This window comes from Nothoprocta perdicaria, unplaced genomic scaffold (genome assembly GCF_003342845.1).
Source record: "Nothoprocta perdicaria isolate Ctin4 unplaced genomic scaffold, notPer1 scaffold_191, whole genome shotgun sequence".
Classification (NCBI taxonomy): domain Eukaryota; kingdom Metazoa; phylum Chordata; class Aves; order Tinamiformes; family Tinamidae; genus Nothoprocta; species Nothoprocta perdicaria.
The window spans coordinates 1,105,991-1,133,637 of record NW_020455105.1 but is presented as its reverse complement, the minus strand read 5'-3'; the positions used below and the strand labels follow the sequence as shown (position 1 = coordinate 1,133,637).

Below are 27,647 nucleotides of genomic sequence, written 5' to 3'. Positions count from 1 at the left end.
TATTTATTTTTACAGCTTGGCAGAGGGCATGTCCATAGCATGTTACTGCTAAAGAGCCTACTATCCAGAAAGTTTGCTCTTTCCTGAATGCTCATGAATATTTCAGAAACTCGCACTAAGAGGTTTCAGTGCATTCCACAACAATGACTTCAGTTTTCTTTTTTTGCCCTTAAGAGGAAACTTGGTCTCCTGTGACACATTCTAAATGGTTTGCATTATTCTCGAAGGCAGGGCTTATTACTGCTACAGAATTGGATGTCCTGAAAAAATATGTATGTTATGTATGTGTGTGTGTGTATATATATATATATATATAGTTATTGTTAGGAGTATGCGGTATTCCAGCTTTTTCCCTGTTTTTTTCCATTCTTGTGATACATCCTTTACATGGGAGATGGACATCTTATTTGTCTGCTGGGAGAGAGCTCTCTGCTTGAAATCCATTTGTTCTTTTAAACCATCAGCAACACTGGAATTGAGGAACTGAGTTTGTTTTTCTCATCTTTTCGTCTCACTGTATCCCATTATTCCCTACAACCAACATTGGTTAAAAAGACGCATTTCTAACCTCCAGTATTTTACAGGAATCAAGAGCATTTCTTTGTTTCTGGGGACTTTGGAGACATCTAAGCACACTCAAACTTCTAACATGCTGAACACTGTCATAATTGCTGCTTTTRTCGCTTAACTGGTACATACACACTTGCATAAAAGTCTTCAGTGACAATAATGCACAAGACAAATAAGTATTTTCCTGCTAAAGTGGTTGTGATTCTATTGCAAAATAACTACTTTTCAAAAATCAGTGTGTTCTGTGTCTGCACTGCTAATCGGGACAGTTGAGATGCAGACATTTTGCCAGCTTTGCATTGGGAGCAGAAGGACAGAGCAAATTGGTCTAATAAATCAGACTAATACTATATATGAATGTGAATAATTGCATTAATGAATCTTGCTATCCTCATTCCAGTCAGTCTAAAATAGTTGCTGAAAGACACAGTAAACTGAAGTTTCCAATTTTAATGCAAAGTCCTTTGACCCTTTTGCCTATGCACACATGAAATATTTTTGTTATTTAGCCAAGAGAAAAGATGCTACAATAAGCAGTGACACARAGCCAGTGATTTACTTCTCTAGTTACAAGGCACTTGGCCAGGAACACAGAGCACCAGCTCATAATTACAGGTGGATTAATGTGTGAGGAGCGAGGCAGTTATTGCTGCCAGCTGTGTGCTGTCCTCCTGCACCACGGATCACCTGCGAGCAGGACTGGGACCTGGCTGCGCTTCTTGCATGACTCTATACACAGCCCAGCACCAAGAAGTAGCTTGGCATCAGGGACAGGTAACACAGATATGCTGGGTTGTGAACTGGGACAGTGGYGCTCAATTGAAAAATAAAACTAACAAGAAAACCATCTTTTTTCTTACTACATTTTCCATACAGAATAAACACTTTATTTTAAGAGAAAAAAAAAAATCTTACTCACTTTAATTCAGTCCCTACTCTGTGGTGCAGCTTGTCTTGATTACACTGTGCTAAATTACTCATCTTGGACATATTCTTCTCTTTATTTTTTCTGCCAAAAGCAGAAAATATGATATTACTTGGCAGGAGGAATGTGTATCTAAAACGAAATGTCAAATTACAGCTCATAACTATTACGGGATGGTTTTGGCGATAGCCCTTTGTGATTGTTCCAAAACAGATGTCTCTTTCTAGGAGATCTACAAAACTAGTTTGTGCTTTATGTTTGTTTGCAGGCGATATTTTGAAGGAAACTAGCTGGGTGTATGTACAGGTTTGGTTCAGCTTTACATTCCTTATTTCTCAAGACTTGCAGATCTTTGAATTGCATAACTGATAATTCTGTTTGTACATATGACCCAAACATTGAAATTTGCAGCTCATTTTATACAGTAACCAGTATGGCCAATACTGTTGCAACCATAGCTTATTTAATACAAGAGAAGTATGAAGTGGTAAAGCTAGATTATGTTTGTCGTTCTTTGTTTWCATCTGATGCTGCAATTCAGTTGTCACTGGAACTTGATCAAACCTCTCCTGCTTCCTCCTTAATTAACTGCTTTTACTAAAATTGAATCGGAGCGTGTTCCTTCCCATTACAGTTCTCAAGCAGGTAGCACAATCACAAGTGCTCAACATATGCACATTTGTTCACTTCTCATGGGGCTACGAAAAATAGCTGTGGTTTAAATTTAGCTGCATCTGTTAATCAGTCGTCAGTGCTAAGCTTAAAATGGGTTAGATTCATGGGAATAAGAAGGCATAACAGAGCAAGTGAATAGCTAAAGAGCTTTCAAAAAGCAAACAAGCAAACCCCTCTGAAACGATTCTTCGTGTTCTGAGCACTGATAGAACTGATACAARCAGTGAAACAACTGAACAATTAACTATGACAAGGACTTTATTTCTGTTAATCTTGCTGTCCGGAGAGAGCACACAGGACATAATTTTTAATATTAMAGTGCCCATATCTATTAATGGAAATTTTTTTTGGTTGTTTTTGAGCAGCATACAAACACTGGGGAAGGGCAGCCTCCCAGGACATTTAGAGCTGTTTTGGTTCACAGTGCCTACCTGGATATGCATTTCCTCAGGTGCCTTTAACCACGGTGCAGTTTTTTAGCAGGTGCCAGTGACGGCAATGACTGGTGTGAGGGAGAACAGAGGCAGCTCAGCACAGAAACTGCAGCCTGCAGTGGTCTCTAGGAAGCAGAGCCGCTTCTAGCGATGCCTGGATTCTGGCAGCTGGATTTGATAGTACTGCATATTTTTGGTTTTGTGAGGGGCTGATTTTGGTGCAGGATGTTTGGAATGATGTGTGCACTGCTGTGTCAAGCGCAGGCGGAAGGGAACTCGGAGCAAAGCAAAGTGTGCACGCTACTGGAGGGAGTCTCTTTCTTGCTTAGGGCTTCTTTCCAGCTATGTATCACTGTAGGATCACTGGAGATTCCAGCAATGACAAGTCTGTGAAGGGCTTGATGTGGAGGCTCAACATAGGAGAGGAAGTCCTGTGAGATGTTGAGTGACTGAGGGAAAAACCACTGCAGAAACTTGACATAAGATGGGAGACTCAACGTTGGCTGAGGCAAAGACCTTCGGGCAGCAGCTAGAGAAGGAGCATCTGGAGTGATAGTCCCAAGAAAACACAGGAAGTGCAGAGATCTGGATTTGCATTGAGGTGACATGTGAGGAGGCCAGAACGACTAACAAACTGGTTCCTGACAAAGCGGTGATGGGACTGGCTGCTGATGCGTGGTTCCCTGCAGCCTGACAGCACAGAATTACTTTGTCAGAAACATCAGCAATGCCATGTGATTTGGTGCAGAAAATTTAGACCAGTTCAGCATAGGGTATTGCCAAATCCAACTTAACATTAGGAAATCCTTCTGAGTGACTTGAATTATGTGGCTTTGACCCTGCATTTAGTGTTGTTGGAAAGTAGTACGGTGGGAGGGGAAGGGGAGAAAGGAGTGCTTTTCATGAGAAAAGCCTTTTGGACCTCTGGATGATTAGTTCATCACACAGAGAATTCAATTGGAGCTGTGCTTGCTTGTGGTCTTACGTCATGGAAGAGGTTTGGGTGGAAAAACTGAGAAATTTAGTGATGGGCTAATTATGAATCTACCCTAGAGCTGTTCAGATATCCTCTCCCAGAAACTTTGTCTCTTGATGATTGAATTAATCGTCAAAAGAGAGAGCTTTGCAGGCCTAGTTAAAAGGCTGAAAATGTAGGCTTTCCATAGTATTGTTCTCGAGGGCTTGAGCATTTTGACCATGTGGTAACTGCAGATACTTTAAATAGAACTTAAAAATAAAGTTTAAACAACCCTTAGTGAAAATAAAAATAAATTATTTTGTTACACTGTTATTACCTTGTCTTTCAGGACATCACAAGTCCCCACTTTCAGTCTGACAGGCTAAAATGTGTTCTCTGTCAAATTATGAGCTCTGTTTTGTCTTACGTACTCAATGGAAGCCTTAACGCCCCTATTGAAAGTTTATTCTAATGCATTTCAGGCTTTACATTATGTGACAGAGGTTTTGTCATCTGATTGAAGGCAGGCAAGCCATCAAGGGAGCTATCTAGGGCTGTTCTCTTTGACTGCCTTTCAAACGCTGGTCCACACCCAATGAATAATGGCTTTTCTCACACAGCTCGGCTGGAGCAGCAGGAACTGTGAGGAGGAACAGGGTGGAGCACTTGACAGGGAGACRGGCAGCGGGGAAAGCTGCTCTAAAGGTCTGGAAGCAGATGGATGTCACCAACCCGTACCCCTTTTTCATGTGTTTGGTGGGAATGCCGTGGGTGAGGACTGTGGGGCTGTTCCATGTTCTCAGATGCTGGTTGTTGTGGTGTGCTTTAAGATTAAAATCATGCTGGTTAGACAATTCCTTCGCTAGTTTCTGTTCTTTTTTTCTTTCTTTTCTTTTTCCTTGCCTTATTGTCATTGAAGAACTTGCACTAGGATTCCCTGTGCCTGACAGAGATGGAGCTCTGAGCCACTTGGGAAAARGGCTGAAGGACCCAAAATGCTTCCCCCAGGCATATGACCTGACATCTAGCAGAATGGATGGCATTTAATGTAAAAGAGGTTATTTTAAAGGAATAAATAAATAGAAATCTGAGCCTAAATGTAAATACTATGATCTAGCTTAAATTATCTAGCTGTAAAATCTTAAATCTCGAAGCACTAGCAAAATTCAACTTAAACCTAAGCGGCCTGAGAAAAAACCAAAGCTTGGAGATGAGGTGCACAGCTGCCTGCTAGGAGTAGACTGAACGGCTACATTCCTAGCTTGCAGAGGGGAGGAATCACCTAGGAGGATTCCTCCTTGGAWTTAGGGTTGGGGTTAGGGTTCCTCCTTGGAGGAATCCTTGGAGGAAACCTTGGAGGCTGCCCGAATCAGAAGAAGTTTTGGTTGCTGCGACTGCGTTGGCAGAGCCCCCGACACAAACACACCCTATATATGGGTGTTTTCTTGCCAGCCTAGTGACACACAGCACGCTGACAAAGAACTGTCCCTGTTGTGCTGCAGMTCTGTCCGCTCGTGAGCGTGGCCTGTGTTCCAGGTTCCTAAGTGACTATATATGTTTTTTCATTAAAGCTATGTGAATGCCCTAAATCAGGCTGTGATAGACTCGCTGCATCGACCTGAAGTTCTGTGGCACTTGCTGATTTGTGCTTGCCCTGAAGGCAGATTTACAGGGCTCTGAAGGCTGCAGGGCCTTCTCCTAGCAGCTCAGGAAATAGCCAAATATTTCACAAAATGGAAGATAGATCTGGAATGTATGTATTACAACATTTCTGTCAGGTTGTTGGAAAAGCATTTGCTGTTTACCTGAATTTTCAGTCTGTTTCCCTGTTCATTCTTAATATTAAGTTTCTCATTTAAAAAAAAAAAAAAAAAGTCTGTATTTCAGAAAAGAATAATTTGTTTTTTAATCATTTATTTATAAAAGGTATTCCTGGGACCTTAATTCTGCATTCGTGTTAAGTGGATGAGTGCTTAGTTTTGAGCTACGGTGGAAAAGCTTGGAAAAGCTCCAGAGARATACTTACTTTGCAAAGCAGGGTTTACTTGAGATGAAACACTGCGTATCTGGTGATTTCTTTTCTTCCTAATCCTAACTGTAATGTGTAGTTGCAAGTTGTAGATCTCTGTCTACTCGCTGACCTGAACTCGTTTTGGGGGTTGGATGCTGCCCTGTGTTTCACCTTTGCTTATCTTTGCAGACCATAGAAAAGGATTATCTYACACAGAGAAGAGAATTCCCACCTTCTGCACTGGAAATAACACAAAACGCCCTTTTCCTGTTCTGTGAGAAAATTTTTCCATGTTATCAGTACTTGTAAGGGCAACAAAATAATCTAATTAACTATGAAAGCCATCAGCACTAATGCTAAGTGGCGTTCTTAARCGTTTACATCATCTTCCCCCCATAAAAACAAGCTCCACATTATTTGTGGTGCGGAGCAGACTGTGCTGGGCTAGGTGTATTCCTGCACCGTGCCAGGTGTATTGTGCACCAAGGAGGAGAATACAGCGGTGGCATCGAGCAACACCAGTGCCCCACGGAACAAAACGGCCTGCAAAGCAGAGAGCAGAGCCCCAGGAGCAGGCAGCTCCATCACCCTTCTGGGAGACGGGCATTTATCTCATCTCAGCAGATCTGTTGCTCCTCACTGCATTGTAAATACAGTAGACAAGTACAGGCCAGGCCTCAGATTGTATCTGGCTGTGGGTGACTGCAATTTAATCAGCGTTTTGTCTGCTGCTCCTTGGTACTTTGCATTTGGGTAGGAACTGGAGCCCACTGTTGCACTGGTATAAACAGTGCTACCTCTTAGACTTGCCTTTGGAAAGCAAGAACAAGGAAGCTCAACACTAGACTTATCTGCAGCAACACAAGTCCAAATAATTTTGGTTATTTTTTGGCTTTGAAAGACAGAAAACCCTGTCATTCTGCCTCCTACCCCAGGCCACAGGTATTTCTCTGTCAAGCCTTCGTGCTGTGCTTGCAGTGTGTGTCCTTTGTTTACATACCTGCTTGAAAGTTACCCCTGGAGCAAGTGTTTTGTTTTCTAAGGATTTCTAATAACTGCTCAAACAAAACAAGAGAGTACATGAAAAAGTAGAAGATTTTGAAACTTTTGGAGAGTTCAGTCTCTGTGAGAACTGAGCTTCCAGACACAGTTTTCCAGATGTTTTATAGTTACTTATTGAATTAGCAAAAATTAATAGACATGCAGCAGCAAAAATTAGGAGCTTGTGAAAATCCCCCTAAGCCGTTATCTGCCTCCTTAGGCAGCTAAAATCCTTTGAAAATCCGGGCTATGGGCCCACTGCTGCAGAGCTTTCTCTGTGCAAAGACTCCTACTCTTGCCTTGAGCTCATTGCAAGACAGGTATTTTAATAGCCGGGGCTTTCAAAACAGCCTAAGGCAGCCCGGAAAAAATTAATAAGCAGCAGAGGCACGAGCGCTCAGGTGAGTGGCTTTGGAGACTTTACAGAGACGGAAATTCAGCTGAAAAGTGAGGACCAGAGACTGATATTTTACCTAACTTCAGGTCAGTTCTGCTTTTACGAGGCTTTGGGGACAGTCGCTTCTCTGCAAAAGGGGTCCCRGCTCCCCCCGGTGCTGCTCCGCTCCCCTTTGCACGTGCTGAGGTCTCACCATGTGCCGGGAGTGAGCATGTGGGCATGTGGTAGAGATAAAAACTACCCTAGAGTGCAAAATACTGGTTTCATTGTCATTGCTTCTTTTTTCCTTATTTTTTTTAACCTTATTACTCTCAAAGAACTCTTTGATTAATGTGGGATCTTAGCTCTACCACCCACATATTATCCTAGGGGAAAAAAAATAAAGTTTGGAATAAATGCGGCACTTAGCAGAATCTGTGCTTTAAAAAAAATATTGAATATTAAATACTGTCTTGGCAAAAAGCTACCGAAGGGGTTTGATCTTGCAAGCCCGTCTGTGCAAAGGCTTCTAGTGGGTTCATGATGGGTACAAGGGATCTATTCATGACAGGTTATTTTAAAGCTTATTTTTATTGCATCCTCTGCTCGCATCCTGCACGTTTGGGGTGCCTGGTGCTGCCTGGTGCCTGGGGAGCAGCCCAAAGGCCGGGGCTCATGCAGCCCCTTCCCAGGGCTCGCACCGAGGCCGCGTCCCCAGAGCCGCCTCGCTGGCGGCCCGGCCTCCRGGACCAGCTTTGCTTTTAACCAGCTTTGCTTTTAGCTCCGGGGTTGTCGCTGGCCCTATTGGCACCCTGCGGGCTGACACCTGGGTGTTATTTTGAATACGGTGAACCCAGGGTGCCAAGTTGTGAATCCAGGTGTGGAATTTGCCAGGCTGCTGAGAGGAGACATGGATTACCGAGCCGTGGTCCTCCTTTCCTCCTCCTCATGAGAGGATGCAGAGGTGCAGGTCAGCTGCAGTGGCCAAGGGACCCTGGGCAGGGCACATGCCTTCCGGCTGCCCCAAAGGACCTCCTGGTACCTGCAGAGTGCACATGTACCTCCTTGCATTGACTGTGCCTTGTGTGGCTGAGGGATGGAAAACGCATTCCCACGCATTTCCTTTCAAGGCCTACCCTGCATCCACTTTTTCTCTATTGGTCCCTGATTTTTTAATTAATTTTTATGACACTGAAGTGTTTGATACTGTTGTGACACTGTTCCTGCTGCCTCTAGTTCTGCAGCACCCAAGGCTGCTGTTGCACTGCTGGACAAAACAGGTATGAGAGCGTTGTTGTCTCCAGGCTGCTCGAGCGTGGTGGCTTGGCCTATGGCCCCCGTATTGTGTTGCCAGCACTTGGCAATTCTGCTGGGATGATTTCTTTTTTCTCTTGTTTCTTCTAAACATTTTCTTTTCATTGCATGCTAGCTTCAGACTGCCATGTGTTTATCGCTGCATATTTGGGCCGCCTCTCACTTTGACATTTTCTTCCCATATTCCTGTCACCAGTTGTTTTCTCTCCTGGCTTGTTTGCTCTCCAGGAGGGTTTGCAGCTGTTCCTGGACTAGTCCTAGTTGTCCACGACCATATCCTGTACTCGGTGCAGGACATGGTGCAGGACAGCACCGCACAGCCCTGTGTAGCAGCCCAACACTGCTCGCAAGGCAGTGGTGCCGGAAAACCCAGCAGATGCCAACGTGGGCGCCTTGGCCTGGAGTGCAGGTGGCCTCATCTCAGGTACATTATGGTGTGGGCCAAGGTGACCTCCCCTCGGGTGCATTGTGGCGACCTCCCTACAGGCACATTGCTGCGTGGGCCAAGGCGGCCTCCTCACGGGTGTATCGCAGCGGGGGCCAAAGCAGCCTCACTTGGGTGCATGGTGACTGGGCCAATGTGGCCTCTCCTTTGGCCTCCTGCCAAGGCAGCCTCCTCAGGAGYGCATCGCTGCATGGGGTGAGCCAAGGTGGCTGCCCCAGGGTGGTGGGGCCAGGGTGTGGGATGGGCCAGGGTGGCCTCCCCATGGACACATTGCTGCTCTGTGAGGGCCAACGTGGCCTCCCCAGGGACACATCACTGTGTCGGCCAATGTGGCCTCCCCATGGGTGCATCGTAGCTTGGGCCAAGGTGGCCTCCTCAGGGGCACATCACTGTGTGCGCCAAGGCAGCCTCCCCACCGGTGCATCACGATGCAGGCCAAGGCAGCCTCCTCACGGGCACATCCCTGCGCGGACTAAGGTGGCCTCCCCACAGGCACGTTGCGGTGGGGGCCAAGGTGGCCTCCCCACGGGCACGTCTCCGCAGGCCAAGGCAGCCTCCTCATGGGCACATTGCAGTGCGGGCCAAGGCAACCTCCCCACGGGCATGTTGCGGCAGGGGCACATCCCTGCACGGGCCAAGGTGGCCTCCCCACGGGCACATCTCCGCAGGCCAAGGCAGCCTCCTCATGGGCACATCCCTGTGCGGACCAAGGCGGCCTCCCCACAGGCACGTTACGGTGGGGGCCAAGGTAGCCTCCTCACGGGCACATCTCTGCGGGCCAAGGCAGCCTCCTCATGGGCACRTTGCAGTGCGGGCCAAGGCGGCCTCCCCGCGGGCACATCCGTGCGCGGGCCAAGGCTCTCCACGCACCGCGTTGCGAGGCTCGCGAGCGGCCGGCGGGCGCGGGCAGAGCCCGGCGGGGCTGCCCGCGAGGCCGGGGCGGAGGGGCGGCCCGGCCCGGCTCCGCGCTCCGCTCAATGGAGCGGCGAGGGGGAGGAGGCGGCGGCGGCATCATGTGATTGCCTGCGAGCGCCTTTAAAGCAGCCACATGCAGCCGAGCGGCGGCCACAATCTCGGCTCCGGGCGCAGGGGCAGCGAGCGCGGGGCTCGCMCGGACAATCAGTGCCGAGGCCGCCGCTCGCCCGGCCCCCAGCTCGGCCGCAGCAGCGAGGAGCGGGCGCGGAAATCTCGGCGAAAATGGCTGGGGCAATTATAGAAAACATGAGCACCAAAAAGCTGTGCATTGTCGGGGGGATCCTGCTGGTTTTCCAAGTCATCGCCTTTCTGGTGGGAGGTCTCATCGGTAAGTGCTGAAGGCGCAAACTTTCTCCGCGGCCGCCTCGCCCTGCTCGGCTACTTGTTACAGTATCGCTGACTCCCTCCATGAGCTCATTAACCCGCTATTGTGGCGGCGCGGGCCTCTTTGTGCGCGCCGAGGACGCGGCCGAGCAAAGTTTGCCGGCCTGGGGTGCGCTGGAGCCGGGGGAAGGGGAGACCCTTCAGCATGGCGACGGGCGGCGCAAGGAAGCCTCGTGCCGCAAAGTTGATATGTTTTTTATTTTATTTATTTTATCTATTTATTTTTAATACTTCCTTCTGCCTCCGCTGGCTGCGGCCGCGGGAGGAGAAGCCGCGTCGCTCCCGCGGGAGTTGGGAGCAATGGGGGGGTCCGGGCGCTGCCCTGAGGGGCTGCCCGTGTTTTATTGTCCTCCCCGCGCCCGCTCCGGCTCCCGGGGCGCCCCGAGGCCGCGGGGACGGGCGCCGGGACCCCGGCGCCCGTCCCCGCGGCCTCGGGGCGCCCCGGGAGCCGGAGCGACCCCGGCCCTTCCTCTTCGTGCAGCCTCCCGGGGCAAGTTTTATTCCCCCCGCCGTGATTTTCTGTGCTCCTGCGAGGACGTGGGGGTTGGAAGGAGGAAGATGGAGGAGATGCCGATGCCGGGGCAGTCCCGAGGAACGAGCGCGGGTGGAAAGCGGCGGAGCTGGCGCTTTGTGTCGGCGGCACCTCCTCGGGATACCCGGCACGCAACGTATATTGCACGCGTACATATACACAAGCGTGCATCCATATGTGTGCGTGTCTATAAATACATGGAGAGACTTGGCTGATCTCCACCGTGGAGCGGYGGAAGTCTCCCCAAGACGCAGAGGATTTCTGTGTCCCGTGGGGCTGGCTCCTTCTTGGACACAGCTCTGGCCTYGCTCCCTTGGCCAGGGCTTGCACGGGGACTCACCCGCTTGCCCAGGGTGGCTGCGCTCGGCCTCTGTGGCCCTGCTACCCGTTGGCTGCTTCCAGATACAGCATGTGGGCCATCCAAGTTATCTTCCCCCGAAAGGCCTTGGGGAAAACTTAGTACAGTTTTATTTGGGGAAGACCCTTGAGTTATTCCCCTGGTGATCTGTATTTTAGAGGCATTGAGGAAATTTTGCAGCCTGTTGCAGAAAATAGGCTTCCTAGGAATGCTTTGCATTTGCAATGTTCTGATTGCCAATTTTTTAAATACTGTTTGAATACTACTGAATATAAYTGTCAAGAACTGAGAAACTGAAGCTTTCCTGTTGTTTTGTTGCTTCTGTTTCTCACTTCTGGTTAATCACTTAATCTGAGACAAATGCTAGATTAAAACCCAGTTTTTCTGGTTTTGTGGACCTGAACCACACAAAATGGGCCCGAGCAATGCAAGGGCTGCAAAGGGTGGCTGCTTTTCTTTCTTGTTGCATTTTTTTYCCCCTCTCCCCTCCTCTCTCTCTGTAAGAGCTGGTTGGAGCACCAGTCCCTGAACCAGACGCTGATTCATTAGATAAAATTCCTTGGCCTGCTCTGTGTGGGGAGGTTGAAGCCCGTGTCCACAGGGGTCTATCGTGTATCTCCAAGGTGCGTGGCTGCAGCCTGCCAGTTGCAGGGTTATTGCAAGCAACTTGCTGAAGTTTTGGGGAGGAGGGAAGCGGTCAGGGTGCCGAGGTTCTGCTCCCAGCCTAGGCTGGGCGGGATGAACAGGCCCAGGGTTTGTCTTTAGGTGTAGGGGCTGTAGAGACGAAAGGAGGGGGCTCCTGCTGGGCCAGTGTCCCTCCCGGGAGGGGGACGGCCTTGCTGGGCCCGCGTGTAGAAGCAGCGYGTGCAGTTCTGGAAGGCAAGGCCCGGGCTGGCCGAGCGCTTTGTGCCGCGATAGCAGAGTAACTGAGCGCTAAGCACGTCGCACAAGCTGAGCGTAGCTCAGTAKTCACGGCAGAATAGAGTGTGTCTGCCGTCGCAGGGCAGATCTTGGGGGCTACTGTGGGGACCCCCTCCCCCCCCAAATCTTGTGGGGAAAACTGCCGTCATCCATCGCCCAAACCAGTTTCTTTCCTCCTCACTTGTGCTGCTTCTGATGCCTGCAAAGCGTTAATGGGCTCCCCTGCGGCCGGCATCCGTGTCTGGGCAGAAGCTGCTGCTAAGCATTTGCCTGCAAGGCACAAATGGTGCCTGCTGGCTTGAAACACTTGTAGGTTCTCCTACGGAACAGGCTGTGGGGTGCAACTGAAGTGGCAGCGGGAATCGGAGGGGAAAATGGGTGCTGGGCGAGTTGGAGGCAGCCTCGGGGTGTCCTCCCGGCGCAGCCTCGCGGAGGCCGGGGCCTTTCCTGACGCTGGCGGGATCTGGGGCAGCCGTCCTGCCCAGACCCCAAGAAAAGAGGGTGCAGGGCAATGGTGCTGTGAGCGGGCGAAGGGGACACAGCTCCGGCAGTAATGACAGGCGAATGCTGCTCTCACAAGGATTGTACTACAAGGTGGGATGAGAGCCGGGATGTCACTGAAATAGTGTTCTGGTCTGGTTTGATCCAGTGCACCACGCAAACACCTAGGATCTAGTTATTTTAGTTTATCCAGGTCTAGACAAACTGAAACACGTACACAACTGGAACCAGCTACAAAGCTAAAACACCCTTTCCTTCAGCAGCGAGTTAGGTCATGTTTCAAAACAATGACTAAGTGCTCTATTTTAACAGATTACTTTTTCAGGTCCGAAATACACAAATGCAATGCATTGGTATCTGATAAAACAGCTGCCACAAAACTTAATTTTTCTGAAGTTCTGCTAATTCTGCCTGGCTTTATGCAATAAACTATAACCCTGTCTGAATTTTAATAAGGCTTATGCATTCCCAGCAGCCTGCTCTCTTGTTTGGAAGCAGGAATTTTACCAGCACTCGCATGGATTTTGCTCAGAACCTTATGATGATTAAAAAGAAATGAATCATGTGCTTGTGGCTGAGCAGGGTGAAGCCCTGTGGMAGCCTGTGGGAGCTTTGCAGATCCGAGGAATGAGCAACCCCTTTGCAAGGGGGCTGCTTTTCRCGCCGCTGGTCCAGATGGCCGGCGTTGCGTCACGGCTTGAAACCACCCCGCAGAGGTCCTGGTGTCTCTGCTCTGTTGTAAATATCTCCCTTAAAGTTTGCACTKCTGGAGAATGTGCTACGTGCTGAGGTAGTTTGTATGAGTACGAGATAAAACAAGATCCCTGAAATTAGTCATAACAAAGCACTACTTTCACTTTCCTGGTATAAACAGCACCTTGTATATATTACAAAAGAACATGATTTTGCTCACCCAGGAATGCTTTCTGCTGACATCCAAGGCAATGCTAAAAGTTTGCAAGAAACCCTAATGAGGGCAATTTACCTCAGTGCCAAGAGGCCTGGCATGCCCCACGYGCTGCAGTTCATCCTTCTCAGCGTAGAAGGTGGCTTTAGTTGGGTGTCCCGTGTTTCCCCTGTCCCCGGGGGTGCCCCCAGGCGTGTGCAGGTCCTGACTTGTATGAGGTGGTTGTAGAGTCAGGTTGGCTCTCGAGGCCTGAATCGGCATCAGGACCAGCCTGCTCACAGCTGGGCCTGTGAAGGCATCTGACCCGGCTTGCTAGCCAAGGCAAGGACAAGGACAGCCAAGGCTTCGGCAGGGACACGTGTCCTTGCCTAAACGTCAAGGACGTTTCAGCAGAGGGCACATCACAGCTGCCCGCTTGGCGCCAAAGAGGGGCTGGGGCACCTTGCAGCTTCGCTCTCCCTCCCAGCCTGGAGACTGTGTGTGTGCAGGGGCTTGGTGACTGCAGTGGGGGCTTTGCGTCTTCCTGTTGCCTTTTATTTATTTAACAAAAGCTTTGTTTACAAACATGTTCCTCTCCAGGCTCTCTGGAAAGCTGCTGACGGTGCTGTCCCTTAAACATCGAGGTTGCAAGGGAAATTATACACTATTTCACAAAAAGAAGCAATCTCAAAATTGTGCCTCTTGCGCTCCGCAGCGTGGCTTGCTCTGTTCTGATGGTCGAGGCTCAATAAATGGTTCAGCTTTCTCTTAGGCTTTCTCTCTGTCTTACGTGACTGAAGTAATGCGCCGTGCTTCCCACCGCGGTTCTGCTGCTGCTRTGGGAGGGAGGCTGCTGTGACAACCTGCTGCCGGCGGGACGGAGCGGAGGCTGAAATGGAGGACCCGGGAGGAAGGCAGCGTGGCCACTGCAAAACCACAGTTTGCTTTCCCTTAATTTAAGGGCTATCACCAAGTTGTCCAAGAAGAGCTTTATGTGAATTACTTATATATTACAAGGGCACCTGATGACAATTTGCAGGTTATCTTTGCAGTTCAAATGAGATGAATTTAAGAGGATCTCTCTAGAGTGAAGACAAAAGTCGAGGGGCAGGCATGCAGCGCAAAGTGCTGCGAGTCCGGTAGCCAAGCACACGTTTGGCTAATTAACTGACWGGAGAAGTGAATTTATTTAGTTATTTATTTTTATTTTAGCACATAAGTCTCCTGGGAAGAGAGGGCTGCATGTGCGAGTGCGAAAGCTCCCTGCTTCCTTGCGTTGGCTTAAGGCTGGAAAAGCCCTGGATTGTTTTGACTGGAGGAAATGGAAGTTGTGCTTGTGCGCCTTACCCGGAGAGATAATGAGTCATGTGTTTCAATGGCTGAGCAGCCATCAACAATTCCAGTTCATTATCTAAATGTCTGATTTGGCTGCTGAGCAGTGAGTTTCCAGGATTTAATTTTCTTTCCTCAGATTTCATTACCTTCTTAGGACTGAATTGATCTCCTGAGGAGAAATGCCGGGGATTATAAGGGATGTGGATGCAGACTCCTAAATCAGAACGTCTGCGAATTCTAGGACAAAGCCCATTTTTAGATGCCTGACTTTCTTTCATCGCTCGCCTCTCTTCAGCAAGTCGTGCTGAATAGGTCCGTGCTGTACTGTGGACATGAATGCCAATAGACTCCTCTGTATAGACAAATTCCTTTAGTGCTGCAATCTTGGCAGAAGCACCGGGAGCTGATGAAAAAGCAGACATGAAAGGTCATGTCTATTTAGTTTAGGTCTACTCAATTCTTCTTTTTAAGGGTTGTAACTGTAGCTGAATGGGCAAATGTGCCAGGAATTGACAGTTCCCAGACAGAAACTTCCGTGCTCGGATGTTTGAGGAGCAGGCAGTAAAGCCTGTAAATCCTATAGGATAGTACTTTYGGTGGTCTTGCAGTTGCATTGCTCCCAAAGTACAGTTAGTTTGGGAGATCAGAGAAATGTTGTGCTTTGTAGTTTGCACAAAGTAAAAACAACTTGTGCGGCTGCTTTTCCTTTTTGTTAGGCATCTAAATAGGTAGATTTGGTTTTTGAACTTGGTCTGAACAGTGATGGAGTGGTGGTCGTGTTGCCTCTCTACTCCTTGCAAGGGATAACGATTTAAACAGGAAGTCTTTTCTTTAGTAAATAGCCTTTATTGTCTTTGAAGTCAGGTTATAACGCTTTCATGTTAGCCTTCGAATCCCTTTGAAGAGAGAAGGTATAATACATGTGGCCAGGATTTCTTTGGTGCTGGCTCTGGCATGTGTGAAATACACAGGCTAATATATTCACTTTAAGAGGATCTAATCCCCTGCATTCAAATGCAGATGAAATTCTTTACATATTTGAGTATTGGCAGTTTCAAAGTAACTTGTTATCTCTAGTGTGCAACTTGCAGAATCGCAGAATATTGCTCAAAAAAAAAGAGAAAACTTCCCTTTAAAAGCAGTACTGGATGATGTTGGGTCCCTATTGCTATTTTGGACGTCTGTTTGCAGGGATTTCATATCTTAGCTGGGTGTTGCAGGAAATGCATTTGAGCTGCATTGAAAATTGAAGTAATGAAAATTGAATCAATCGAATTGATTGCTTGGGAGAGGATCAAAATGTCTTGTGGCAATCAGTAAAGCAGTTTTACCTTCTTTTAAGTGAAGTACTTACAAAAATGTATATTCTTGCATGTATGGAGCTCGTGCTGCTAGAGCTTGCTTCATTCCTATTTGCTCCTGCTCCTGGGTACGCCTATGTATCATGGAGGTCGCGCAGTTAGTTCTCCTGACACGTATAGTCGTTCTCCACTGCCTGGAAAGATTTTCTTGCTTTGAGCCTTGCCTGTGGCTGCCGGGAATAATCCCTTATCTGTGAAAACAAGCTCATTCCCCAGCAGCGCTTTGATGTGTGTTCTATGTCAGCAGCATTACAAGGTTCTTTGACTTCTCGGTTTCCACAGCAGGGAGCCCAACTGCACTTTCATTTTTAAAGATTCTTGGCATAGCCACTCCTGTGGCTCTTTGAGAATTTACTTATGAAAGAAAATCTTCARTTTGTGCTGCTTTCAAGTGGCTGTGTTGCAGAGACGGCTTCTTCTGGAGAGCTTCTCAAAGTTGGATAACGTACCATTCAACTGCAAATGTAAAAAATAAAAATTAAAGTACCCCCATATAGAGCAAAACTCCTACACAGTCATAGATGTTGCCTGGCCATAGAAAATTAAAAATATATATATAGCAATTTTTAGAAAAACGCCAACACTTTGTGTCCTGTTGGCTGTAGCACTGGTTTAGCAATCTCCAAATCCCAGCTGCTCATCCCCGTCCCTGGGCGTTCAGAGCCTGGCTTTCAGTTCGGCCCAGGTGTGCGTGCTCGGGGTGCCACCCCTTGTTATCTCACATAGAGCCGTATGATGAACTGGCCTGGCAACTGGGGGGAAAACTGGCCGAGCGAGGGGGAAAAGGAGCTGTGCCCGAGCGGGCCCTGCTGCGGGAAGGGCTGTGTGCCGAGGGGAGAGCGGGGTTGGGCTGCTTGGTCTGGACACGTTGATTTTTGCAGTCAGACCAGAAAGACTGAGGCACGCAGCGATGAAAACCCACTGGAAAAGAGGGAGACGCCGAGAGGGTTCAGCCACAGTAATGTGCCTGTGAAATCCCTTTGTAAGTATTGATGAAATGGTGCCTGTTTTATGAAAATAGTACTGCCCTTACAAGAAGGAAAAGCGCTTTTGCAATCGCAAGCCTTACCTGCGCATCCTTGGAGAGCAATACAGAAACAATTTCAATAAAAGCAGAATAAAAGGCAATAAAACAGCACAGGATACCTTTTCTCTTTCTAGAAACAAGGCTGGGGGGTAAGGCTCTGCACTGCAAACTGGGGCTGTTCAGGTGGGTTTTGGGTGTTTATGGCTCTGCATCWGATTCGGGCTGCAGCTGTGGGCCCTGTGGGAAACCTGTGCCTCCGTCCAGCTCTCCTTGGTGCCTGACCAGGGCTGCAGCCTGCTACGTTCTCATACGATCTTCAGCAAAAGAGGGCTGTGATGCTGCTGAAGCTCGAAGCCAGATGATGATACAGGAAAGGAAGAGCTTCCATGAGCTGAGTGGCGTCTTAGCAGAGCGTGGCTCTTCTTTCCCAGCATTGCAGAGCGGCTGAGGTTGGAAGGGACCAGTGGAGATCATCCAGTCTGATCCCTCTGCTCAAAAAATACCATGAACAGCAATTCTGCYGGTGTTCAGAAAAAGAGAGTTTCACGTAGGCTTGTGAAACAGTGACTAACAAAAAACAGTGACATAAAGATTGCATTAGTGGTAGCTACCATGAGCATTATATTAACCTGCAGCATCGAGGTCAGGAAAGCTGGAGGCAGAAAAGATCACAGCTTTYATGTTGCGGTAAATATATATGCATAGTACATTATTCAGGTCCTCGCTGCCCTAATTGGGGAACCTTGGTCTGTCCGATGATAAATTAGCTTGTTTATTCCTACCCTGCTGTAGGTTAGTGTAATGAAGCAGAAGGCCTTTGTGCGTGCTCATCGGGTAGTGATGGCCCTGCGCAGAAGGGGGTAATTGAGTAGAAAAGCAGAATGCTCCTGGTGCCTGGGAGAAGTTAACACCACATGAGGTCACTGGGACTCGAGCTTTAATCAATGTAGACACAATGCAATTGAGAGTTTCTAAAGGGCTTGTTTATAGTGCGAGAGCAGGGGTCAGTAGTTAATTTGAAATGCTGTAGGTGTTCTAGATGAGAAGGTACAGGATGTGTATCATCGAGGTAAATATTCTTGCAGGAGAAGAGAGCTGTAATTGGGCTGAATGTCTTGTTTACAGGAATACGGGATAGAGAAGAAGAAAGGAAATACTCGAGGGCTTATAGCAGTTTAGTAAACTAAGTGGGTCTTAAATTTGAATTAATATATTGAGTAATGGTGATTCTTTTATAGAAATTTATATATAATACTGTAAATTTGTAAAATGCACTGAACATAATTGAGTTCACTTACTCCACACTAAATCTGTTTCTCTCACTCTCCCTCGCACTGTTATTTTTTCCTTTAAACCTAAAGAGTTGTGTCTAAATAAGAAGAACCTTTGTTTTTTTTTTCTCCTTCTCTTGGAAAAATAGCTCTTGAGCTGAGCCCCTTTACACTGAATATTTTATTTTGTGCTTTCCTTTAAAAAGAGGAAATGGATGCCTCTGTTTAATGAATACAGGTTGCTTCAAGGGCATCTTGGTTAAAYAGCCAAAAGGTACTTGTTGCTGTATCAGAGGTGCATTAAATGATTATCATCTGAACTCATTTTTTAAATTTGAAGACCCTAATAGCTTTAACTTTGTTTTTCTCTTAGAATTTTTTTCAGGTGCAGTGTTGTTGTCCCACCCTTGAAAATTCATTACAAGTTTATTGCCCGCAAAAGGCTCCTTTCCCTCCTGCTGTTCACTCTGGTTTTGTGTTCTGCCTCAATCAAAGCCCGGGCTCTCGCCCTCCCTGCAAGGACAGCCTGGAGGCGGTTGTAAASGAACCCAGTGGAAGGAGGCAGGAAGCTGAATGGAGAAACATGCATGTGAGAGTGGGTGAAGAGCAAGACCGACACATGGGAGAACTGCATTAAAAACAGCTGTAACTCTTCTGTGTTGAAGGGTGCTGAGCCTCGCTGAGCGCTCCCGTGCTTTACCAGCTCCGTGGATGCTGCGTGCGCCTTGCCATAGGCAGCTTGAGCCTTGCAGAGGAGAGGGGGATTTTTAATATCTGTCTCAGACTGGTCTAAGTTTACACAGAATGATAAGGGTTTGGTTAAAGAAACAGCCTAGCATGTTGTGAGCACTGACGTGTGGCCATTTGAGATGGGGCAAGTGCTCTGGGTGCTCGGAGGAGAGAGCAAAGCAACTAGGGGCCGGAAAGCCGGAGAACTGGAATAGATGCTTATTGTGACTTTGGTTCACGTGCATTAGCCAGCCAGTGATAATCTCTGCTTTGTCTAAACTCAGCTATGACCAGTATAGAGCCACTTACATATTTAACCTGTATGTAGCGTGCTAAAAACCAGGGAAGAGGGATCAACAAGATACAACAACACAGCTGCATTGCAGGAGCAGGAGCTCAGTTTCAAGACCTGATGGGATAACACCCTGAGCAACCTGGTCTGATCTCCTGCAAGATCCCACTGTAAGCAGGAGATGGGATTAGAGACCTCCTGAGGTCCCTTCCCACCCTGGCTACTTGGATTCGTTAGCACTGAACAGTGTTGTCTTTGAAATGATCACTTTTGAATATACTAAGGAGCTGTAATTCTGTAATATGGAGCTTTAGTCTTGTCTTCAAAATTATGCTAACAAAAATCAAGCTTAGAGTTTTTGTGACTGACTGATCACACTCTTACTGTCTGGAGTGGTGGGTTTATTTTCCTTTTCAACTAGATGGTTAAATTTGAGCTAAGCTCTTTCGCCAAAGGGAAAGAACAGACCTTTTCTTTCATTTATACGGCCACAGTGTTCTATTCATCCTGCACTGAATTCAGCCTTCCTGTTCCGAGGGTTTTTAAGAGTGACTGTGAAAATGATGGTAACCAAGAGCTAACACAGAAACTAAGACATCTGTTCAGGGAGGGCCTGGAACTGCTCTGTCTCGTGTTTTTTGAGGTATCTTGAGTTATTTTTTTTTCCCAAATTGCTAGATACTTYGGATATTTCTCAATTTCTTAAGCAGATACTCTTGTATTTTATTGAAGAGAACATATAGAGATGGAAATGGCATTAGCTAGCTCCAAGATGTCATACCCACATGATTGTTTTTGCTCTTTGATGATAGAGAGTTAAAGAATTAAAATTGCAGCTGAGGAATTCTGTATAATGGCAATAAGCATGGTTGCCAGAGTGCTGAGAAACCAAATTATGAAATACTTTGCTGAATTAATAATTAATATTTTGTCTTCTCTGAATGTTCCTGCAGTAGATACAAGGTATTCTGAGATCTCCTTCAACTTCTCTTTGAGTTACTCAAATACAGTGTGTGCATTACAGGTGAAACAGTCACCAATTCAGCATGAAAACGAGCAGTTCCAGCTGAATCAAAGCTGAAAGCAATTCAAATGTTGATGTTAATRTTCTCCCTCATGCAGCCCAGCACTAAATCCATGTTGATTTTAGATGCTATTTAGATGTGGCTGGAGCTCAGGCAAACCTATAGCCTGGATATTCACTTAAGCCAATAACTGAAGTGTATTTTGAATGTGAAAAGTGAGATGAGTCTCACTGGAAACTATATGCAAGAATTATTTCAGTCTGTAGCTGTATGTGAGACATTAGCTAAATTGGCTTTTAAAGTTCATCAGAAATCCTGGCCAGGAAATTGTGGACGTATTGATGAGGGATCTACTGAGGGTTAAAGGACTAAAAATATCCGGAGGAGCTGTGGTTCTTTGGCAGGAAACAGCAGAGTCTGGCTGCCCTGGGTAATGTGTGATATCCTAGGGGCTTCTGTAGGGAGCTGAGGTATCTTTCTGGCGAGACGAARCACACGGTCCTCGTAGGTGCACCGAAAAACACATTCCTGTTTTAGCCAGTCACTGCATACCTATTGGAAAAATGTGTTTATAATGTGTATKCAAACAAACTTTGAAGAGGGTAAACGATAGTCACTTCCCAAACCAGCATGAAAAGCAGCGAGCAACAAAGGAGAAGCTGCAGGCGCCTCTCAATCCTGTCTTTGTGCATGTGCTTCCCTGGTGCCTTTTCCCATCCGTGCTAGGGAGGCCTTGGAAGGGTTGCTCGTTGGCCTGCTCCAGCACAGGCAGAGCAGCCCTGCTGCTTCACGAGCGCTTTGGGTGATCAATCCCATCCCCAGGCTTCTCTGCCTCAATCCCATCCCCAGGGATGCTTTTCCCTGGGGAAAGGGAATCCCATCCCCTTGTCTGCCGGATGCTTTTCTGCTTTGCTGGGGCTGGCAGCAGCCACCAGCAGCATCAGCAGCTCTGCAGCCCTGGTGTCCTCAGCTTTCTGGTGACAGTCCCTGCATTTTGTGGTGCAGCGGTTAAACACCTCGAGCAAGTGCTCTCAGCGCGGGGGTCTTTGCATTTGCTGCAGCCAGGGAGCCTTCATGAAGGGCTCCCAGCACAGCTGAGTCTGGGGATGCAAAACGAGGCATCGCAGAAGTATTTCCTGTTTAAACTGCCCAGTGCAAAGCAGGATTTTGCAAAGTTTCTGTGAAACCATTCCTGATAAAAGCCCTGCTTGGCCGCTTCTGCTAACCACCCAAACCAAAGCTGCTGCATTATTTCTCTTCAGAGCAAGCAGATTTAGAACACGGGCTGAGTCTCCTCCAATGTGTTATGCAAAAAAATGCTGTTTAATTATTTACAGGCTGACATAAATGGTTCAGTTTTGCATATTACATGATATCCCAGCCCCCAGACTGTGGGCTCGAAGCAGCCTGCTTGGCACCGCTCTGCAGCTGAAATCCCTTGATGCTAGCTTTGTTTTGCATAGCACTTTGTAATACTGTTAGTTGACTTGGCTGCAGTTTCACAAAGCATTTTTTTTTCCACTTGGTTCAACACTCAGTTGAATCTAATGGGAACGGAGCCAGACAAGTAATGTAAGCCAAGTGCCGACGCTTGTTTGGTGTGCAGTTCCTGACGAGAAATATATATAGTAATTGTCTCTTGCTCCTCAAGGCTTTAAGTTTGGCAGGGGGAATGCTTGCATTAGCATGCCAAGTATTTAAAATCATAATCAGTCAGTGATGAAAACATATATTTATGGCTATAATGAGTTGCATCAAAGCAAGAGGCATTAGTTTTCCCCATGGAAGTAACAAAGCTAATTCAGAAATGCCCTCTTTTAAATGGCACAAAGACCTTTCGAAGGTGAAGAGCTTGATGGTTTTTCTAGAATATCTTGAATATTGCAGGGACACAAGCAAAGCGCTGGCTCTGGGGCTAATGTGGGTTGCTAGATGCTGCATGTAGCGCTGGAAGGCTCCGGCCATGGCCACATAGCGCACGTGGATGTCCCCACATCGTGGGGGACAGTGAACCATGAGCTGGCCCCACGCAGGCTGCTGGGGGCGGTGGGTGTTTTTCCCCGTTGAAACGGCTGCATTGTGCCCGTGGGCTGTAACGACCCGCTGCCRGTGTTTGCTGGTGGGCTGTGACCCGCTCGGGAAGCCTCCGGCCACCTGCCAGGGCAGCGGGGACAGCGTGAGAACAGGCSGCTGCTCCCGCCGCCTCGGCCCCGTCACCCGCGCAGGCACCGAGACGCTGCTGCTGCTGGAACGGGCGCCTCTGCAGTCACACCGTTARCGGGATCCACTCACATTTTCAGCGGTAACAGCCATATTTTACATGCGTGCATACAAAAGACAGCACAGTGCTTTTAAATTTTTTAGATAGCTGTAATTTCACCTAAAACTTGTATTGCATAACTTCACATTCCAGTGCAAACAAAACTAAAAAATACTGATTAAAGGAAAGGCCTGACCTGCTGCTTCTGCCCTCCAAAACGTGGGGCGCTGGGAGAAATGAATTGCAGTGTGTCTAATGGCAGCTTGCTGGTGGCGTTTCAGAAAATGGGACAGTCTTATCTTTAATGCCCAATGCGTTTGGCTGCAATTAAATTAGACATTACATCCGTTAGTCATTAAAATACACTGAGCTGGCTGTTGTGGGAAAAGAAAGAATACTTTGGGCAAAAAATGGATAAATCCACAAGGGCAGGAGAGCTGTTGCTGGGTGCCYGGTCGCTTGGTTCTGTGCCTGTGGAAGCCCCAAAGCCGTGGCGGGCTGGCCTGGAGCGGCGCTCGCTCCCTCCTGCTCTGCTCCTCTCGAGCCTTGCGGGTTCGGCGATGCATATGTGCAGCATTAAAATATTTATTTCCCAGATGATATTAGAAACGGGGCAGAACTGTTTTCCTGAGAATTCTTGGCATGGCAGAGCTATGTCAGAAAATGCATTTGAGTTTCTGAAAGCTTTTTCTTTCTCCTGAAAAGATTTGCAGGTGTTTTGTTTTATGCTGAATTTCAGCACTGGAAGACTGGCTCAAGGTTGAATGCATTTCTTTCTGCTAACATCCCTATTTTTATGGAAGAGTTTCTGATTATTTCCTCGCTGATATAAAGCCAAAGCAGTATAATCCTCCATAGTTTTAATTCTCGGATCRAGGATGTCACATCTTATGCTGATAAAGTGAAAAGAAGTGTCCAGTGCACGGACCTGAAACCCGTTCAGGAGCCTGATGGCCGAGGTGAGGGGGCAGGGGAGGGTTTTGAGCTGTGCTGGTTTTGCCAGCTGGTCTTTCAGGGTTAGGGTGTCTGTTCAGCTCCTCTTCTTGCAGCTTTGAAAAGTGGGGTAGGCAGAAGGGGTGCAAAGCTTTGGTTTTTAGCCCAGTCACAGCTGACCTGCAGCAAACACTTGAGAGCAAAAAATGTTCCACACTTTAATGCAAAAGTCTTCGTTTCAGTTAACAGAAGCGGCTGAGCAAGGAGCTTYGGCTGCTGTGTTGACTTTCCTGCTGCGTCTCGCACAGGGAGGCTTTGTGGACCGAGCCGGGAGGCCGGAGCTGACAGCTGCGCTTGAGGAGACGGGTGYGAGGGAGAGCTCTGAAGGGGAGTTTGCAGCAGCCAGGAGGTGTCGGGGCCTGGGGTGGGCGAGGTGCAAAGTGCTCCTGCCCTGGGCCCCAAGGGCAGGTTCAGGCTCAGGGGCTCTCCTTATTCTCTGTGCTCTGCAGCTGTGCGACATGGGCTGGCACCCCCACAGCCGCAAATGCTCCTCCTGCTCCTCCTTGTTCCAGGGGTGCTGGCGGGTCCCTGTCCCTCCAGCAGCAGGGGCAGGCTGCAGGAACGCTGCCCTTCGCTGCAGCAGTCAAGGGGTTGCTACGAGCTTAGCTGGGTTTGTGGAAGAGGCTTCGCTTGGCTGCAGTCAGCTCTGTGGGGATCCAGATCTGCCGCTCCCTGCAARGAGATCGGGTCTGTACAGCGGATACGTGGGCATGGGCTCGCTGAGCCCTTGTATTGCAAGCTGTGAGGGGGCTTGGTGGGCACATACGGGCTCCGTYGGCCACGGCTGATGTGCAAACTGTGTCGGTGCCACCCCGAGCTGCAGCTGGTGAGCCCCTGGAGAGGCTGCTGTCGCCCTGGGAAGGTGGCGTGGAGGTGATGGCAGCTGATCGCGGTTACCGCGTGGGGAGGACTGGCCTTTTTACATGACGAATCTCCTGTGGGCATGGAAACGAGTTTTAAAAAGGCAGCAGCAATACTGAGTTTTAGTTCTGGGAGCTTTGGGGTTCCTTGGTGCTTTCCAGAAGGCATGGCAGCTTTGGCTTTCGCCTGCTTTAAAGAGCACTGCGTTGGAAAAGCCTTGCCCAAGTAGTTGGCCCAACACCCCGTTGGTTGAGTTAATCTCTCCCTGCTCTGCAGAGTTTCAATGGTTAGGATTAGTTCCTCAGTCCAGGTTGGTGATATGGTTATGTGCTTTACACATGGGCTTGCCGGAGCGAACTGGAAGGGCATATACACAGGAAAATAAAATTGCCACTAATCTTTTTGTGTAATTTTGGTGTAACTGAGGTACTAGAGACTGAATTACCACTGCTTCAGCTCATCTAAACTCAATCCCACTGAGAAGTCAGTAATTCATCTGCAGATGTAATGAACTTAAAATATTTAACTGCAAGGGAACCGTGAAGGAAAAATCATTTGACATGTTTATTTTAGATTGCCTGCAAATAGCTGAATGGAGAGCTGTGTGCTTTGAGCATCTTAGCCAGCAGTTTCCCTACCAAAGATAAAAATGTTCTGTTTTATTTTCAGCTCCCAGTCCCACTACAGCTGTCCCTTACATGTCAGTGAAGTGCATTGATGTCAGAAAAAATCACCACAAAACCAAGTGGCTGATACCCTGGGGACCCAACCACTGCGAGAAGATCAAAGACTTCGACGAAGCCATGAGCAGGCAGATAGAGGCCAATGATATCGTGTTTGCYGTTCACATTCCCCTTCCTAGCAAGGAGATGAGCCCCTGGTTCCAGTTCATGCTCTTCATCATGCAGCTGGACATCGCATTYAAGATGGACAACGACCTGAGTAAGTCACTTTGTGCCGTTTATTATCTGCTGACTGTGGGCTGTTTAACTTGCCCCTGGCTGTGTTTCTCTTCAAATTCCTTTCATTTAGTACCGTATGTTAGCTGTTAGTTAAAGGGTCTGTATGTGCTGTGAGTGATACAGGAGCACATTTTAAAGGTAGGAGTATATAATAATATATCATAATATCTAGCTTTTCATGGAGAGCCACTTAGGCTGCAGTAGTAAGTGGCTGGGCATATGCTATCCAAGCAGCGAGAAGCTCAAACCAGCAGCACTAATTGTTCATGGTTCCAAGTTAAAGCATGTTGAACTGCAGGAACCTGCTTAAATCGCTTTCTTAAATGCAGCAACTGCCTTTGATAGCATTTGCTCGTGGGTTTCATAGATTTATCAACATGTTTCAAAATASTGATCAGTATCTTACCAAAACAGCAATTGTAGGTATGATTGCATCTTCTTTTAAACATTGTGGCAATATGCCATTCTGTGAAAAATCAATTATTTATTCATGGTTAGGTTATAGTTCTTGGTACCTTTAACTGACCTAAGTTGGGACTTTTCCAGCTTTTTCTCTGACTGTGCCCTCTCTCCCTTTGTTTGGGCCTGGGACCAGTGTTTGTGTGTTCATGCAGCGGGTTGTTCAAGCAGCAAATTTGTAAAATTAGCAAAACTAGCTGCTTTGTTGAGATCCAGGCCTAGCTCCTTAGGCTGAGGGCTCCTACAAGGAGCAGGGCTGCTGCAGGGGAGGGAGCTGGGTAGGTACCCTGGGAAGGGGCTCCTGTGAGGATCTATGTAAGGTTTAGAGAAATCACAGGGATGTCTGCCTTCTCTGATCAACATGGGCATGTTCCTTCCCAACTATATCATACAGCATGATTAAGATCACCTTAAATCTGATGTAAAAAAACAATCAAACTTGCTTATATATTTCTATCTATATTTCTAGAATTACTTCCAAAATATGGAGGGAATTATACTTCATAGCTTYATTAGGACCTCATCTTCTTAGGCTTTAAAAGATTACCATGTTTAGAAAAATAACTCTTCCTTCTGGTGCTGTTAAAATCAAGCCAGYGAACTGGATTTCGTCCCTGGCTGAGCACCTGCAAGCAGCCTGTTAAAAGGGCAGTGAGCTCTTGACTCTGTTTTTTCCCCCATAAGTGCAGAGAACCTTCTCGCCTTTGCTTGTGCAGTTCAGTGACTAATTCCTTCAAAGCTGGGATTTCTTTTTGAACTTTAAAAGCAGGAAAAAATAACTGCCTTTTGCCACCCCCTGGTTAATAAACCCAAAGTATTTGGAGATGAGAGATACTGCTCTTTAGATGTGAAAGATTTTKCTTCTGGTCATTATCTGCTCAATAGCTATTGGTGCTCTTTGTTTACAAGAAGCATTTTGAGATGAGACCTATTAATGCTTCTTATTGTGCAAGCTGGCTTGGCTCATCTGGAAGCTCTTTCATTGACTGCAAAAAGCTCTAAACTGCTGTTTTCCTACRCGCAGTGCCAAGCTGAAGTCAGATTTAAATTAAGTGTAAAAACTATCTAAGAAATGAGTGAATAACACATTCCTTGCTGTCTAGGTTGTGTTAAAAGCAGATAATAAAACAAAGTTAACCAAAAAGATTGTTAACCCAAAATTATTAAGTATTGGTCCTTTTTTGATAACTTTACAGGGTTTTATAACTTTATTTATCAGGCAATTGGAATCCACTTTTCAAGATAGGTGACATTAAAAATGTGGAATTAACTTAGTTCTGTTTATGTTTGTTTCAACTGATAGCTTTACRTGTGTTTCCTGGAGCCTTAGCCGAGGCCCTCGGCCACGTCTGTTGTCCTGCTGCAGCTAATGCCAGCAGGGGCTAGTGCCAAACCAGCAGAGAGCTCTGGAAGGCTTCACAGTTGTTAAAGACATTGTCAGCCGCCGTCATAATGAGGGCTCTGGGGCCGCCTCGGCTCCTCGAGGACAGCAGCTCCATGCAGGACCTGCCAGGGCCCGATCCCAGCGTCTCCGTGCCCGAGGAGCGTCCTGGGCCGCGACGGGAGGCCTGAGGTGGAGGCAGCGACTCCGCGGCTGGGACCCAGCGCTGTGGGGCAGCGCCGGCAGCTCAGCACGGGTCCGAGCTGGCCCTGTGGGGCTGAGCTTGGCGCCCGGCTCGCAGCCGCACCACGGCCTGGTCAATGGGTGCTGCGCGGCCCGGGCGCGCGGCCGGCCCTGCGGCTGCCGGCTGCCTCAGCAAGCGAGC

General features: G+C 47.7%; 1 protein-coding gene across 1 annotated transcript in view; it reads left to right on the top strand.

The window, feature by feature from the left end:
• Positions 1–9,867: 9,867 nt before the first annotated feature.
• Positions 9,868–27,647, top strand: part of WLS (wntless Wnt ligand secretion mediator) — a 34,759-nt gene continuing 16,979 nt past the window's right edge. The window contains exons 1-2 of the mRNA XM_026037150.1: positions 9,868–10,052; positions 25,130–25,402. Coding sequence (XP_025892935.1) covers positions 9,947–10,052; positions 25,130–25,402 — 379 coding nt within the window. The 5' untranslated portion in view covers positions 9,868–9,946. The remainder of the gene's footprint in view (positions 10,053–25,129; positions 25,403–27,647) is intronic.